This window comes from Rhinichthys klamathensis, unplaced genomic scaffold (genome assembly GCF_029890125.1).
Source record: "Rhinichthys klamathensis goyatoka isolate OS25496 unplaced genomic scaffold, OSU_Roscu_1.1 h1tg000056l_1, whole genome shotgun sequence".
In the NCBI taxonomy this organism is placed as follows: domain Eukaryota; kingdom Metazoa; phylum Chordata; class Actinopteri; order Cypriniformes; family Leuciscidae; genus Rhinichthys; species Rhinichthys klamathensis.
The window spans coordinates 255,198-272,792 of NW_026606601.1; the positions used below are offsets into that span (position 1 = coordinate 255,198).

The following is a 17,595-nucleotide window of genomic DNA, read 5'->3' on the forward strand; positions in this document are numbered from 1 at the left end:
ACTCTGATACTAAAATCTGTTTTGTACGTTGAACATACTGACAATACCGTAATAACAGTAGGAGTAAAGAGAAAGTCACATAAATTAAAGTTCATCACAAGTAGCTTTTCCATAAGCTGATGTAAATACTAATGTAGAAGGTGAACACAGTGTCAGGCACACATGACACTAAATTTATGCAATAAACATTAAACAACATAAGATTTAACATAAAACCCTTATGTACTTCACTAATAACAAAAAACTAAGAAGAAACATAATTGTTAAAATAAAAAAACATCAAATGTGAAGCATCACAATTAATTATAAGATGATCTTCTCCCAAAATCTAAATGTGGGAAAAAACCTCCAAGATGCCTTGGCCTGCTGATCAGTATGAATTCAGTGGCTATATTCTGAACTATCATTCTTTCTGTACATAATTGTTGTCTGTAAATTTGCAAGAAGTGAAGAAATGAAACTGTTCATCCATGTTTTGAGGAGCATAAAAGAGATGCTGTTTCCACATGGCAGGAGCTGTAGATCACCTCTGTGAGAACGTCATCAGAACCTGCACGACACAGACTTTATTATATGTTTCTACATCGTGGAGCTCAGCTTATGAATATGTAAACTTACTGTCAAAGGGGCAGAGACAGATGAATCCCATGAGTCCAGACAGAAATAAACCAATACCAGTGAAAACCAGCACTACTAAAAGCCATGAGCCTGTCAAAAGAAAGAATAAGGCTTTAATCCATGTTTATATCTTTATCAGATTTATGTGCAGATTTGTTATTAAACTCATTTTAAAGTAACATGCCACATCATATGATCATGAAAGGAGGAAATGTCAATGTTTTAGTTTTTACAGATATTTAGATGATCAGTTTTGTATTGTGTTGTGAGTGAATGAACCTTCAGAGTGAATGTGATCAGTATGAGGAACAGCTGCAACAGAAAAGATCTCAGATCAAATCATATTACAATAATAAAAAACTAAACTAGTTCAGAACTACTGAATCATGATTACAGACATCAGTGTTTCTAGATGATGATTCACTGCCAGGAAAATGATTCTTCATATTTAACAAAGATTCAATATTCTCTTATCAACAAAGCAAAAACACATTACGTGTTTCTGGCTCTCTGGTGGTTTCAGGCAGAGCAGAAGCTGGTATGAACACAGCTGATAAAAACAGTGTCAGAGTGGGATGAGATATTAAAACAATAGCCTAAAATCAGTTGTCAGGGACAGTGATCAATAATACAGTTTAGCTGTAATTTTACTGTATAACAATATTTGACTGCTAAATCCTGCAACTGACTAATAGTAATATGAAAGCTGTGCAATAAACTAAAAATATTAGGCAATTTAAAGTGAAATGAGCAAAATGCCTCTGTGTGCTTGTCAAGTGTTTTATTTTCAAATAAAATAAAATAAAATTCTGGCTGTCAAAGTTTCACCAGTAGAGGTCACTGTTGAAGATCCAAAGAGAATTTTTCTTAGACGGCATTTTACTGATAATTTAGTAAAGTTACCAGTTCTGGTGGATGTTGGGGTTTCAGTAGTGGAAATAGCAGCTATTACTGCTGTAAATACATTGCAAAAGAATTAGCTATATGAGTTATAATAAACACACTATGAAAGAATTGTAATGTTTGGTACGTGTTTTTTTTTTTTAACACTAAACTTTACTTGCCTGTTTTTGTCTCCATTGGTGAAGCTCTTTGAGTGGACGTTGCTGTTAAGACTGCAGTGAGAACATTATAGGGTGTATTTAAAATGATTTTTTAAACAAAGACTGGCATAAACCTTTAAATTAAGTTATAGCTGTAACTATGATAAACAAACAATTGGAATGTGGAAGACCAATCCAAAATGAACTCAAATGTTTTCGAATGAAATTATGATGCTACAGAAGAGAGCGTTCAGCTCATAAGCAATACAGTCTCATCTTGAGTCATGTGACTTCCCATTAGCTTACTAATTTGGCATCTAAGTACTAGGTAACTTATGACATTCTTCTGTTAACCGGCAGAGTCAATGCGAGCCACAAAATGTAGATGCCTATTGAACTATATATTTTTTTTAATTCAACATAGGCCAAGTGATTTTACCAATGAGGAAGAGTGGATGAACTTACGTGTGGTTTTCTTTGTTTTGCTCTTTGGCAGTTTTGACTTGGAAACTAAGTCTACAAATATAAAAATAAATAACAAATTGCAAGGAGAATCACGTTTTCAATTTTAATTCAGAATAACCAAAAAAGGTGTTATCAGTAACTTACCAGCTGTACTGGACGTTTCAGAAGTGGACATTAAAGGTAAAGCTGTAAAATTTGCAGTGATATATAATAAAATGTTCAACCGCAACAGAAAATAATGAGACTGAAAGAACAATTGCCACATCATTAAAGGTGGAATAAGAATGATGTCTTTTTGATTTTACAAACTCAATTACTCACAGGTTTTCATGGTTGTTGTAACATGTGCAGCTGGTGTTGAAACTGTCAAGACAGTTTACAGTATTACAGGGAGCAATTGCGATATTTAACTTTAAAGCAAATGTCAATACAGTCTGTTGTTAAAGGTACAGAGCCTTCAAATACAACTTTTCCCCACATTATGCCGTATGATGTAATTCTGGCCTTATAGCCAATAAGGATATTACAGAACCAAAGAACCAGCACTGTAACATTTAAGAATGAAACAATGAGTTACTTTGTACAGTTGTATATTATAAACTAACACTCATTTTGGTTTCAATAATCCTGCTGTACAGAGAAACATTACAAGAGTGAACAGCCCATATCATAGATTCATAAAGTAAATCTCAGTGGATAGATGCAAGTAAAGGACTTTGTGTTTGTTTTTTTGACAGAAATAACTTTTAAACAGATTTTTTAATACATAAATAAAATATCTCAAGACTCACTCTGGATTGTTATTGTCACTGGATCAGAGTTAGATGGTGTTTGAACTTGTGACTTCTTCACAGTGTAGAAGCAGGTTATTCTCACAGATGAACTCTGACCTTCTGACCAAATACTGATCTGAGATCCAGTGAGTGAGAGCTGACATGATGAGCTCGGTTTTGAGTTACTTTCTCTTTCATTTATGTTAAAGTAACACATCTCCATCTTCAGATCTTCAGTATTCTCACAGCTCAGCTGAACTGTGTCTGTTTCCATTATAACTGAAGCAGATGCTGTTAACTTGGCCTGAGGAAGATCTAATGAAGAAGAAAGGAAAATTTAAATGTATTCATCTCTCAGGTAAGGTTAGAAGTAGGTGACTCTTCTGAAAGATGCAAAAACTGAAAGAAAAAAAAACTGTGTCCTTAACTTTCATCATGTTAGTCTTTTGTCATTTTAAACTATTAAACTATTAAAAAGCAGTTCTCTAATGACATCATCCTTCAGGAAGTTCATCATTTTGGAGGGAAAACTACAGCACCAACATCAGCATTAGCATTTGACTTATTTTCTGTGATGGTTTGTGGTAGTAGTTGGTTTGACAAAATACAAAAATCGATAATATTTTTATTTTGATGGTTCCTTTTGCATGATAATATCAACACTTCAAAAGTTGTTTTAAACTGACTGTCAATCACTCACTGTGCAATGGTTCTTTATTTGCACGTGTAATCATAATCCAGTCATAATGTCAAAATGTCATATGATCTTAGAGCATATTTCTGAAATATACTTATATTGAAATTCTTCTGACTTCAACACAAGTTTATTAATTTGTGTATTAATAAAAAGAGTTCAAGAAGTGCTGCAGAACAGGAATGATCCAATAAGAACTTGCAAAGAAACTTTTAAAATATTAAATGATTTGCTTGCCGTTTCTCCTCTCACCCTCATATTAGATGTGCAGAAACAAGCTTCTTTCTATAGATGTGTCGGACATTGTCTAGCTCTCTGACATGATCTCAGCTGAAGCGACTCTTCCTTCCTGCCTAAATATATCAGATAGTTCACTTGCTGAGGTCACACTGGTTAAGCGTTTGTCTGAGAAGAACCTACAAGTTATTCAGTGTAAGAAGATTTCACAGATCACTGTCTACTGACTCACTGTCTCACCGCATTCCACAACTGCTAGAATCAGCTTCAATATGTTGTTTCTGCCTTCATAGACACGATCAATACATTCAGTGTATTTGACCTTGCAGTGTTGTATTATACAGCCTGAAAGGGTCGTTATAATTATCAATAGTATCCGTCAAGAAGTGCCCTAGATGTAATACACAGTCTCATTCAACTTATCTTGTTTTTATTTGTTGTAAATACTGACTTTTTCTTTTATTGATCAAACTTCATGTTCTAACGACCTTCATAAATCCTATTGGCTTAAGAATTATAGAGTTGTCTCTGATTAAAAGTGCTCATATGTTAAAAATGTTTACAGTAAAAAGTCCTCACCTCTGAAGGTGTGTGTGTCACTGCGCGGTGATCTGATCTCAGGTTCAGTGTTGATGATGTAATAATCACAGCTCAGATTTCTGCTGTTCACTGATCGTGTGAAGAGTTCATTATGAGTTAAATAAAACATGCAAAGATGATATCCTCCAGACCAACGCTTCTGAGAGATGTGTGTGTGCAGAAGAACATCCTCAGTGTAGAGACTACAGTTGAAATCAGCTCTGACTGAAAGTGGTATTTCACAGGCTATGTTGATCTGGACATCATCGTCACTAACACTGATGAAGGGTTTCTGAAGTGAACCTGTTTAAGTCAAATAATTCATAATTAATGAAAAAAAAACATTGCACAAAAAAAAACCCAGCAGTGAAATCTCTCACCTAGAACCGTCACTGTAGCAGCAGGAGAATAAGATGATGGTTTATTAATCCCGTGCTCAGTTATTATGTAGAAGCAGTAAATGTCGACTGATGCAGGTGATTTTACATCTGCCCATCTGAGCACTTCAACACCAGTGAGCTCGAGTTCACATGATGGTCTGACTTTTATATTCTCTTGTTCACTGTTTCTGTAGAAATGACACTGTTTCACTGTAACATCTGCTGGCGTCTCACAGATCATCTTCACTGATCTGGTCTCTCTTAGCACATCTGGAGATACTCTTACAACAGGAGATTCTGAAATAACAAAAACAGATCAATCACTTCATTACATCTTCTTACTGACCACTTTACCATGCATACTTTTCTAATCATGGTCCATGTTTTGATGAAACTTTTAAACATATTTAAATTCATAAATGTCCTTGCAGCAGCACCCAACTACACAATGAATGGAAAATGTAGGCCAGCCAATGAAGGTATTTGTTTACTAATTTAAAGTCAAACAGTCAATAATTGTATCCCTTAAAATTCATCTTAGATAATCAAAATGACATCATTTCTTCAAACCCATAAAATGTAACTTTACACCCTTGCTTAATTTAATTTACGCAAATCCATAAATATGGAAAAAAAATTGCCCCGCCTCCACTCAATCACACCAGCTCAGGCCAGAGCCATAGAGAGAAAGAGTTGCGACACGCTTTGATGTCACCGCGACGGCTGTCATGTGGTTCATGTAAGCCCCAATAGTTCCAAAACATACGCGGGCTGTCATGTTCTTCTATGGACAGACAGCAGCGATTGCAATATTAAACGGTAGATATAAAATAAAACACAACCCAAGTACTTTTTAAGCTGTTATTGCATTTTGTCAATGTCAGTTTTGCATTTGGAGAGGCAGGGTGACAACTTAGATAAGTTTTAGGCTATATTTTTGGAGGGAAAAGCTTAGTGTTCATGTTCGCATGGGTAGTAGCACTGGCTTTAGCGGCTCTAACCTAACTTTTCCATGTCATTCATCTGATGATGGACGTCTCATGATATTTATTTTAGCACAACTGGGCTGTATTAGGCTATTGATTCCCGTGATCTTGCTTATAAATTCCGATTCAGCCATTAGCCTACCTTCGTGATCACGCAAAGAGGTCTGCAGTCCGTTCAGAACTCCAACCAAAATAAAATATAAATAATTACGCTGTGCATGTACAAATGAATGATTTAGGAGGTAAATAGACTGCTCCCATAACGTAGAAAGCAACGACTATATACAGCAATGTTCGGTAAATATTCAACCGAAAAATATTCTTCATAAAATTAAACCGGAGAGATAGTTAATGAGTGAATTAACTATGTTCCTAAATACATATAAGCACATGCATAACCCTAACCCATTTAAATAAATGAATTGTGTGTGTGTGTATGTATATAATATTATATATAGGCTATATATATATATATACATATAAAATATTATAAAAAATATTAGATATATACATCAGATTGTTGAACATTCCCCTATATAAATGCTGTAGCTAACGTTAGTGAAGTGTTGGTCACGTAAGCTATCGCTGCAATTAACCTATTATCTTCCAATAAACATTTACTAAAACTGGCTACATAAAATATATCTACAGATTAGATTCACGAGAGGTCGGCTAATGTGTGTAAAGGTAAAAAAATACAGTAATTTCATTCATTTACCAGCGAGTGTACTTCGGAAGCACTGAAAATGAATGGGGTTGAATGGAGAAACTATCAGTGTTTGGAACTATTGGCCGCTCCACGACACGCGTTACTTCCGCATTCCAAAGTTCCTATGGCGGTCTATGGGAGTGTCGCAACTCTTTCTCTCTATGGCTCTGGCTCAGGCTACCCGATCCACTGTCAACTTAAACGCGACACAATGGCAAGTGGAAATATTGGTTTAATTCAGACATATATGTTTGAAACAGAAACTTCAGAAGATTCAGAAGAAGAAGAATTTACAGGGTTGTCTACAAGACAATAAATCAGAATGGTAATGCGTTTTATTTATCGCTCTCTACAATGTTGGACATATAACAGTAGGCTAATTGAAATCCCTAGTAAAATAAAAACTTGTTCCAAAATGTATTTAAAGGGGGGGGTGAAATGCTATTTCATGCATAGTGAGTTTTTTACACTGTTAAAGAGTTGGATTCCCATGCTAAACATGGACAAAGTTTCAAAAATTAAGTAGTACGTTTGATTGAGTATTTCTGTTCTCAAAATACTCCTTCCTGGTTGTCACAAGTTTCGGAAAGTTTTTTTCGAGTATGGGCGCGTATGACGTCAGATGCGCCGGAATATGGACTAGTATGGAGGAGTGATCCAGCTCTCAGATTTCATCAAAAATATCTTAATTCGTGTTCCGAAGATGAACGAAGGTCTTACGGGGTTGGAACAACATGAGGGTGAGCAATTACTGACAGAATTTTCATTTTTGGGTGAACTAACCCTTTAATGTATCTGAGCATGCGATGTATGGTGTGTGTTTGTTTAAATACATTTGTTTAGGTGGCTACTCTAGGTGTCTGTTTGTTTATTGTAAACCCAAATCATGTCTTCATAAACCACGAGTAGACACACACAAATGTTCTAAAACTTAGCGCGCTCGTGATTATTTAGCTCCGCCCACACGGCACGCCTCCACCCGCTCGGCTTTTTCCGGAAAGACTCGGTACAGCCTATCTTTCTTTTATAAATATAATAAAACTAAAGACTTTTTGGAGATATGATGGATGCAATACTACTCTATAGGTACTCAAGATTAACATGAGATTGACTGAAACTGAGTGTTTCACCCCCCCTTTAAAATAGATTTATTCATACTACAAATTGATTAACATATTTCTTTACATATCGCTTGAGACTTACTGATATAAATATTGTGATTAAACTTTATTTGGAGTGTTTTTTTTAACAACACACATTTCTTAATATTAAGCCTAAAATGTGTTTTAATATCATTATTAGTAAGGCAAGTACCATCTGTGTATAATATCAGTTTTTAAAGTGTACCTAAAGTACATTTGCAATATTTCCATTTTAGCACAATCAAATATAAGTATCTTTATTTGAACCTCAGTTCTATTTCAGGATAACTAAAGTGCATTAAGTACAGAATTAGTTTTACCAATTTAGCAGACTTTAAATATACCAATTTAGTATATAAAAAGTTGAATTGCAGGATATGCAGCGTATTATATTAAGTACATAAATATGTATTTGTACTTGGCATAAAATTAGTGTATTTCAAATAAATTTTTATATATATATTTTTTCACTAGAGATGATTAGCCTTTGGTTAATCATAAACGTTATTTAACAGCTAATAATGTGATGCTAAATTTGTGCTCACTGTGTTAAAATGCCAACAGAGCGTGATAGAAATGATAAAGCCCCGCACTGCACATTGACATGATTCATTACGTTTTTGACGGTAGGAAACAGGGTGGTTTCTAAACTCCAGTTTTAAAGGCACACTATGCAGGAATTCCGTTTTTGTCAAACATCGACCCCTAGAGTCGCTGTGGAGTACTTTTAACGTTATTGTCGTAAATACCACTCACACAGAGCGTGACATGGCGTGATGTGTTACATATTATACAATAGTACATTGTGTTTAATTTGTTGTTTAATGAGATCTAATATATGTTGTTAGTGGTGAGAATTTTCACGTGATTAAATACATAGATCCGACTATTATCCTCTTATACTTAAATGGTCCAGTGGCAGAACTTTTGCCAAGCGTGCCAGAGGTTCTTCTAATCCGCACTAAGTAGTATAGTTTTTTTTCCTCATCAAAACCGATTGTTTATTAGTGGTTGTATATCAAGCAGGGACACGTTTTTGTGCATTGGGTTTTGTGATTTCACCGTAACAAATATAGAGTCTCTCCGCAACGGATTGAAGCGCGCGTCTGTGTGAAGTGCGCGTCACAAAAGAACACTGTATCCGCGCCAATGATCGCAGCGGCAACGAGCACTTTGGTCACTTGATTTTAAAAACAACACATTTCAGATCGCCTCTTATTTAAACGAACTAAATGAATGCTACAGTTAACTGGAGATGTTTTATTTGTTTGTATTGGTACATCCGTGCCGCGAGATGTTTCAATGGACATATCACACCCATAAATTACGCCTATGCTCGTGTCTGACTCCTCGCTCAGTCAGTCTGCCGTTTCCTCTTTCTCTGTTTCTCCGACAATGCTTCTTCTTCTTCTTTCAGTTTAATGGCGGATCGCAAACCAGTATTTATAGGTGCATACCGCCACCTACTGTACAGGAGTGTGTAATATCAGGGCTTTACATCAGGTCTTAATAAAAAATAAAAAAAATAAAAAAAAACTTATATATATATATATAAAATTAATAATAATAATACTTATTAAACACACACGACACTTACACATATACACCCATATACTTACATACACATACATGTATACATACATACTCACACAAATATGCAAAAGAAACTAACTCAACTATATCTAACCTATATAATATTATCTAATCCTGTATTTCTTAGAAAACGAAAGAGAGCCTCCCAGCACTCCCTCATCTTCTCATTCCTTCCTAAAATCCCTTCCAAATTCCATCCACGTTCTAATCCGTACATTTTTCCCACGTAAAATGATCCTCTCAGCACTATACTTATTACACCACAAAATAACATGCTCAACATTTTCTGGTACATTACAACTGTCACATTTATCAGAAATGCATTTTGCCATTAAAAACAAAGTTGACTTTAATCCAGTATGTCCAAGTCTTAGTCTTGCAAGAGCCACTTCCTCTTTTCTACACTTTCCTTTATATGTTTTCACTGTGATTGATTTTTGTATATTATAATAGTGTCTTCCTTTGTTATCTGAGTCCCACTTCTTCTGCCACAAATCCCTCACTACCTTATTAATTAATGATTTGGCCTCACCTTTTCCAAATGGAACTTTCATAATTTCATTCTTGTTTAAATTCAACGCTCTCTTAGCAATCTCATCTGCCTTCTCATTTCCCTCTACACCACCTTGAGCAGGAACCCAACAAAACTGTACATCAGTTCCAACTCTTTGTATTCTTAATAATGTTGTAAATATTTCCAACAATAAATCATCTCTAGAGGTTTCTTTTGAGTTTAAACTACTAAGAGCTGCAGCAGAGTCTGAACAAATTACAACTCTCTCCGGCCTCACCTCTTCTATCCATTGTAATCCTAGGATTATAGCAGTAATTTCAGCTGTAAATACTGATACTCCATCATTAATTCTTTTGCAAATTACAACATTAAACTCTGGAATGTCCGACAATGCTTTCCTAGCTTTCTGCTTCTTATATAGGGTGACCATATTTTGATTATCGAAAACCAGGACACTCGGCACAATTTAGTTTTCTTCTTCCTCTTTATCCTGTTTTTCATTCTTAATGGCCCAATGAAAAATAATAAAAAACCAGGACATTTTCATCACTTTATAAAAAACAGCCAGGACAGCACGTGAAAACAGCACATGTCCTTATTATATGCTGGCTCAGCCATGACGATAGTGTGACAAACTCCATTCCTCTCTACCTTGTTCCTGGATGGTGGCGTGTATGTGTGCAGTGCCGTAAAGGAATATGTTACATCGCGAGAGCTGATATCACGCGATACTTCCTGACGCTGAGGCCGACGGCCCCATAGATATCCATAATACGCTAATTTCACGCAGCCGCCATTTTGAAATCGAAACCGAGGCTCCGGTTGGAAGAACCCCGGAAGTACAGATAGACAACAATGCCTTGGACTACCAACCTGAAGCTGCTGCCGCGATTTACACTATTGGATGTTAATATCCAATATAGGATAGGCTATGTATATAGTTCCTTCCTGCTTCTTTTTTTAAGTTCTGAATTATATATAAAAAAAATACTTTTATTTATAAATGAATTTCACTGTATATAGTCTAAAGTATGAAAGAAATTGTAGCAACAATGACTTGCTTTGGGGAAATTATTAACTCAGATGGGGAATATTATTCATAAGCTAATGAATATGTATTATCACGTCCAACAAATTAGATTATCCCAAAATAGGGAATGGGCTAAACCTCACGTATATGAATAATCAACACGATTGCTCGTAGTGATTTTTAATATAGGTCAGTAAAACCAGATCAATTATCAGGGTAAATTTACATGTGTTTCGAATTTAGTTTATCCCTCCAGCGGACTGGAGCCGAAAACTAAATTCTCTCACAACATTACCTGCCTGTAAACAGCGACAATACTTTCCTGTGGCCACCAGGAAGCGTGTTATCGAGTACGGCACTTTCAGATATTTTAGATAGTTAAAGGTTCTCTAAGCGATCCTGGGTTACGTCACTTCTTGTTGACGTTCGAACTATTGTCAAACAAAACGGAGGCTAGCTAGACCCTCCCTCCTCCTCATCCGCACACTAACCCCCCAAACCCCGCCCCCAAACCCTTCTTGTCGGTCATTGGCTGGAACAGTTTGTTATGTTTTGGGGAGCGGGTCGCCGCAGTTTGCTTTTGTTGCTGTTTGTGAAGTCTGGGTTGTCTACAGAGATCGCGTTTCTTTACAGTGTGTTCAGGGGACAGGCAGCCAGCGGTTAGTGAGGAGATGTTTGCTGTATGTGACAAAAAATGTTTTGGCCTAAAAAACGCGTGACATCGCTTAGAGCACCTTTAAACAAAGTAGAGCTGGTAGCTTATTAACTCGACACTTTCAGGGACTTCAAAATTATGGACAATAAGACAGATTCACTTCAAAATGAATATGGAATTTAATAAAACAAACTAAAGATTACATAGGCTACTCGAGTAAATATACATATCAAAGCAAACAATTACACAAAATGATTACAAAACGAAGTATTGGAGAGAGAAAGTTAGAGAGAGAGAGAGAGAGAGTGTGTGTGTGTGTGAGAGAGAGAGAGAGAGAGAGAGAGAGAGAGAGAGAGAGAGAGAGAGAGAGTGTGTGTGTGAGAGAGAGAGAGAGAGAGAGAGTGAGAGAGTGTGTGTGTGTGTGAGAGAGAGAGAGAGAGAGAGAGAGTGAGAGAGAGAGAGAACAGTTCAAAACAGTTCAAAACAGTTCAACACAAGACCCAAAGGCTTCTAACATTAACCTAAACAACCTTAAAGCAGCATTTATCTTTAGATTTGTACTTGCTTTTACGGCCCCTTTGTGTGCAGCTGTGTTACAAAGGCAGTGTGGTTGGAGTGTCTGGAGCGTCTTCCGGTAGGAGGGAGATGTTGCGATCGCGGAATATGATTATTCTTAAATTCGTTTCGTTCGTGAATACACTGAACGAAGTCAAACTCTCAACTGAGATAGAGCAATAGAAAGGAAAACTTCGATAAAAACGAAGAAAATAAAAGAAGAACTCCGGTTGGAGTTCTTATTCAAGAATCGACCTCTCTCTGGCGTAGGAAACTGCACAGAAGAGCCGTGGCGCTCCGGGTTTTGAAGGCGCTCGAGACACGCCTTTCTTACGTGTCTGATCCAATCGTTTGGGAGGAGGCGTGTCGGCAAACCTTGTGGTTCGCGAAGTACACGCCTTCCGGGTCATGTGCATAGCAGATAAAAATTTTGTAACAATACACTTCTAAACTAGGATTAATAAAAATATGCCTCATATTGAATTTTGGGTTAGTGATTCGATCTTATTCGATTTCTCTGATTCCAATCATACCAAGCGCGGCATTCCTGCGGTCTAGTGAGATAAAGCTATCTGATACTTCGTGATTAAACGAATATCAAATTGGTCACATATCATAAAAGCTTACAGTTATACCGATTTGGTCACAAGGAAATCATGAACACAACAGGAAGACATTTTGTACATTTGAAACGTTACTTTTAGTCCGGCATGATTGTCTCTTTGTGTGTGTATGTGTGTGATGGCCCCGATGCAGCCACACATCAGTGAACGGTGATGTCGCACACATATATGCAAACACTCATAACTCAGATTTTCTTGGAAATTATCCTGCACATTCTTAGGTTTTACTCATTCCCTCAATGGTTTCTGTTCATATATTTATTTAGCAATAAGATGCAGACATTGTTTATTTATCATTAAGATTTATTTGAGTTACAGTACACACATTTATTAATATTGCTTTCTTTGAGTTTAAGTTACCGCTGTGTTGCTGAGGAGTGGATGGTTGGAGGGTTCAGATGGTGATCGCGTTCGGATGGTGATCACCAGTTTCGTTTGTGGTCCGTGCGAATTAAGGGCCGGCATACCGCTTCATCTGCTATTTTTAGTTCCACTTGCCGCTACCAACCAGCAGATTGACTGTGGGGGGGAGTCGAAGGGTTTGTGTTGGTATTGTCTTTTCTGATTGCTTGTACTTTTCCTTAGATTTATTATTGGTGTTAAGATATGCACTTAATTTGTAGGATAATTGGAGATCAGTTTAGTTTGTCTTCTCACGTACTCAGTTGTTTGAGTTTAGTTTGTTTTGTTGATCTCTTTTATAGGCCTAAACATTTGATTTGATTATTTGGACTTTGTTTTCCTGTTGAATCCTTTGTATATGATTTCTTTGATTTAGTAAAATATGTTTTTGGGAAATATTTCTATGTCCCTCATTCTTTGACTGCTTGGTCCCTCACAAGTGGTGGCAGCGGTGGGATCAGCCAGTAGGGGGCATAGTTTCCCAATATATATAATTATTATTATTATTTTTTTATTTTATTTTTTTTTCTCTTCCCTGAGATCAAGATACTCTATATGCCATGAACCGGGGAGGAAGGAAAACCGTCTCAAAGCCTGCTCTAGCAGAGCAGAGTGAGGAAGTGTTCCAGGAGTTGGTGGAAGATGGAGCAATGCAGGAAGTAAGAGAGGTGGAGGAGCTGGAGCCTGGAAGCAGAGAACCCACACTGGCAGACTTGACAAGCCTGTTCCGAGCACACATGGCAAAGATGGATGCTCAAGAAAGCCACAGGAGTCAAGAGTATGTCCAGCAGGAGCGTCGCTTTAAAGGTCTTCAACACCAGTTTAGTCTGTTGCAGCTGGAGGTGCAGGCTCGCACAATTCCAACTCCTAATCCTCTGCTGACTGCTGGGGACCCCTTGGAAGTTTCTGATAACGGGGAAGCTGTCTCAGGCCGTCCATTGTCCCAGTCCAGTACCCGTCGGAAGGATCTCTCAGAAACCCGTGATGTAGGTCAGTTTAAAGAGCCAAGACTTGAGAAGTTATCTGAGTCAGATGACATTGAACACTTCCTAATCACTTTTGAGAGAATCGCAGCTGTTTGCCGGTGGCCGAAGGAGGATTGGGCCTTCCATTTAATTCCTCTTTTGACGGGTAAGGCCAGAGCTGCTTACGTGCATATGGAAGTTGAGGATTCTCTTGAGTATGAGGAGGTTAAATCGGCCATCTTAAGGAAATATGACATCAACCAAGAAACGTACAGACAACAGTTTCGTTCGTTGGACGTTGAACCCCTTGAGAGCCCCAAAGAATTATATGTGCGGTTAAAGGAACTTTATGGGAAGTGGATCCAGCCAAAGGGTAGATCAGTGGAAGAAGTTGGTGAAATTTTGATTCTTGAACAATATTTGAGGATGCTTTCTCCTGAGCTCCAGGTTTGGATCCGGGAGCATGATCCCAAGACCGCTGCACATGCAGCAACACTGGCGGATGTGTTCGTGGCTGCACGGAGGAGTCAGTCGTGGGTCTGGAAAGCCAGCAGGGATGATCGCCGACTAACCCTTCCCCAGCAAAGCCAGGGAAATTTTCCCAGTGCCAGTCAGTCTCTTGGAGGACCTGCATTTGCGACTCCTCTGAAGAATCCTCGAAAAGTGCCAATCTGTTATCTGTGTGGTCAGGAGGGCCATACAAAACCAATGTGCCCTAAAAATACAGCCAAAACTACTCACTTATGTTATGTGCCCAGGGGTCGTCAGGGTTCACAAGTAAAAACTGAGTGGGCACCACAGATGGTAACAGTGGAGGTGAATGGAAGGGAATTGCAGGCCCTGGTGGACACTGGGAGTGATCAGACTCTAGTGCATCACAAGTATGTCCCACCTGCCCTACTTAACTTCAGTGAAAGGAAATCTATTCGCTGTGTCCACGGTGATGAAAAACTACTTCCTACCTCCAATGTATATATCAAGGTGAAAGGACAAACTTACCTTTTGGACGTGGGCGTAGCAGATAACTTACCCTTTCCTGTGGTTTTGGGCCACGACCTGCCAGTGCTCTGGGACTTGTTGCAGCCGGTACCCTCATGTAATATGGTTGTCACCCGAGCTAAAGCGATCAAAGGGGAAGAAGAACAGTTGCTTAGGGCCCTCCCTTTCTTTGACCATGCGGTAGACCCTGTTGACTCGGCAAAACCTAGAAAATCTCGTCGACAGAGACGGTTGGGAAAAATTCAATATAATGCCTCTAAGATGCCAGTTGACTCTTTCTCTGATTTTTCCCCAGACTTTAAATTGCCTACTAACATTGCTCAGTTACAACAGGAGGATGCCAGTCTGGTTCCTTATCTGGAGCGGGCAGAGCAAGAGGATGCAGAGAATATTGAAGGTGACCTCACAAGGGAAAGCTATTATCTTCAACAGGGGATACTCTATCGTCGGGTAGGGTTGGCGATACAGCTGGTGGTGCCACAAAGTGTCCGTAAAGTTATTCTGATCCTGGGCCATTCGATTCCCTGGGCTGGCCACCTGGGGAAAGGTAAGACTCTTGCTCGGATTAGAAGACACTTTTACTGGCCTGGCCTGAAAACAGAGGTGACCCAATATTGCAGAAGTTGTCCCGAATGTCAAAAGGTCTCTGCCCGTGGCCCATGTCGGGTGCCTCTTCAACCACTTCCGATCATAGGCACTCCATTTGAAAGACTGGGAATGGATGTAGTCGGACCTGTTGAAAGAAGTCGCTCAGGTAACCGCTTTATGCTTGTTGTAACTGACTACGCTACCCGATATCCAGAAGTGTTCCCCTTGAGGTCCATCAAAGCCAAGTATGTGGCGACCTGTCTGGTGCAATTGTTCTCTAGAGTTGGGTTTCCTTGTGAGATCTTGACTGATCAAGGAACTAACTTTATGTCTACCCTCTTGAAACAGGCATATAAACTACTGGGCATCAAGAGTCTAAGAACAACCCCTTACCATCCTCAGACAGATGGGCTAACCGTAAGGTTTAACCAGACCCTTAAACAGATGCTTCGCAAGTTTGTTTCGGATTCCGGGAAAGACTGGGACCAATGGCTCCCCTATCTTCTGTTTGCCTATAGAGAGGTACCACAATCGTCTACTGGTTTTGCCCCATTTGAACTTCTTTATGGGCATGAGGTGAGAGGTCCTCTTGCTTTGCTTCGAGAAATATGGGAGGGAGACCAGAAAAGGGATGAGCCGATGAATGTGGTGTCCTATGTGGTGCAGATGCGAGAGCGCTTGGCGAGGATGACTGAATTGGCCCAATCTCACCTGGCTGAGGCGCAAACCCGCCAGAAAACCTGGTATGATAAGTCTGCACGTGAGCAAAGTTTTGACCCAGGTCAGAAGGTACTGGTTATGCTGCCCAGTACTGAAAGTAAACTGCTGGCGAGATGGCAAGGCCCATTTGACGTCAGAAGGAAACTTGGGCCAACCACCTATGAAATTTCCATGTCAGGCCAAGACGGTCCGGCAAGAATTCTGCACATTAATCTCCTTAAGCAATGGGTTCCTCGTCCTGATCAGACCGCACAGAGCCTGATGATTAGGCAGGTGGAGGAAGAAGAGGAACTGGATGACCAATACTTACCCCAGCCAGTTGTAGGAGATGTTAGTTTGGATCACTTGTCACCCCAACGGCAACTTGAAGTGAGGGCCCTTTGCTTACCTGAGGTTTTCTCGGAATATCCTGGGTTCACAACTGTAATTGAACACGACATCGAGTTGAAGCCTGATGCGGTTGTGAGAAGAATGAGCTATAGGGTCCCAGAGCGTCTCCAAGAATCACTAAAGGAGGAGGTGGAGTTGATGCTGAGGCTGGGGATCATAGAGCCATCCAAGAGTGAGTGGTGCCATCCGGTGGTCCTTGTTCCAAAAAAAGATGGCACAATAAGATTTTGTATAGATTTCCGTTACCTCAATTCTGTGACAAAATTTGATGCCTACCCCACTCCACGGATAGGTGACCTTACAGATCGCCTGGGTAACTCCAAATTCCTGACTACCATCGACCTTTCAAAGGGTTACTGGCAGATTCCATTGACTCGCCGGTCCAGAGAGCTCACCGCGTTCAAGTCCCCATTGGGTTTATTTCATTTTAAGGTCCTTCCTTTCGGATTGCACGGGGCACCTGCCAGTTTCCAAAGACTCATGGACCAGGTATTACGGGGGTTAACCTTTACAGCTGCTTATTTGGATGACATTGTGATTTACAGCGACATGTGGGAGCAACATCTGCAACACATCCAGGAGGTTATGCAGCGTCTTCAGAGAGCTGGGTTGACCGTTAACCCACACAAATGTGCTGTGGCAAAGACTGAGACTCAATACCTGGGATTTGTCATTGGTGGTGGGGTGATCAGGCCACAGGTGGAAAAAGTCCGGGCCATTGAGATGTGTCCACGGCCACAGACTCGCAAGGAGTTGCGATCATTCCTGGGCATGGCTGGGTTCTATAACAAATTTATCACCAATTTCTCTGGCAGAGCTGCAGCTTTGACTGATATGGTCGGTTCAAAATGTCCAAATCAGGTCAGATGGACGCAAGAAGCGGAAGCAGCATTTCAGGACATCCGAACCGCCTTAAGCAGGAATTCTTCCTTGCA

The 17,595-nt window shown here is 39.2% G+C and overlaps 1 protein-coding gene across 1 annotated transcript in view; it reads right to left on the bottom strand.

The window, feature by feature from the left end:
* Positions 1-244: 244 nt before the first annotated feature.
* LOC130083499 (uncharacterized) overlaps positions 245-17,595 on the bottom strand; it is a 95,870-nt gene continuing 78,519 nt past the window's right edge. Inside the window, exons 5-7 of the mRNA XM_056248538.1 lie at positions 898-930; positions 619-708; positions 245-550 (exon numbers count right to left, since the gene is read on the bottom strand). Coding sequence (XP_056104513.1) covers positions 465-550; positions 619-708; positions 898-930 — 209 coding nt within the window. The 3' untranslated portion in view covers positions 245-464. The remainder of the gene's footprint in view (positions 551-618; positions 709-897; positions 931-17,595) is intronic.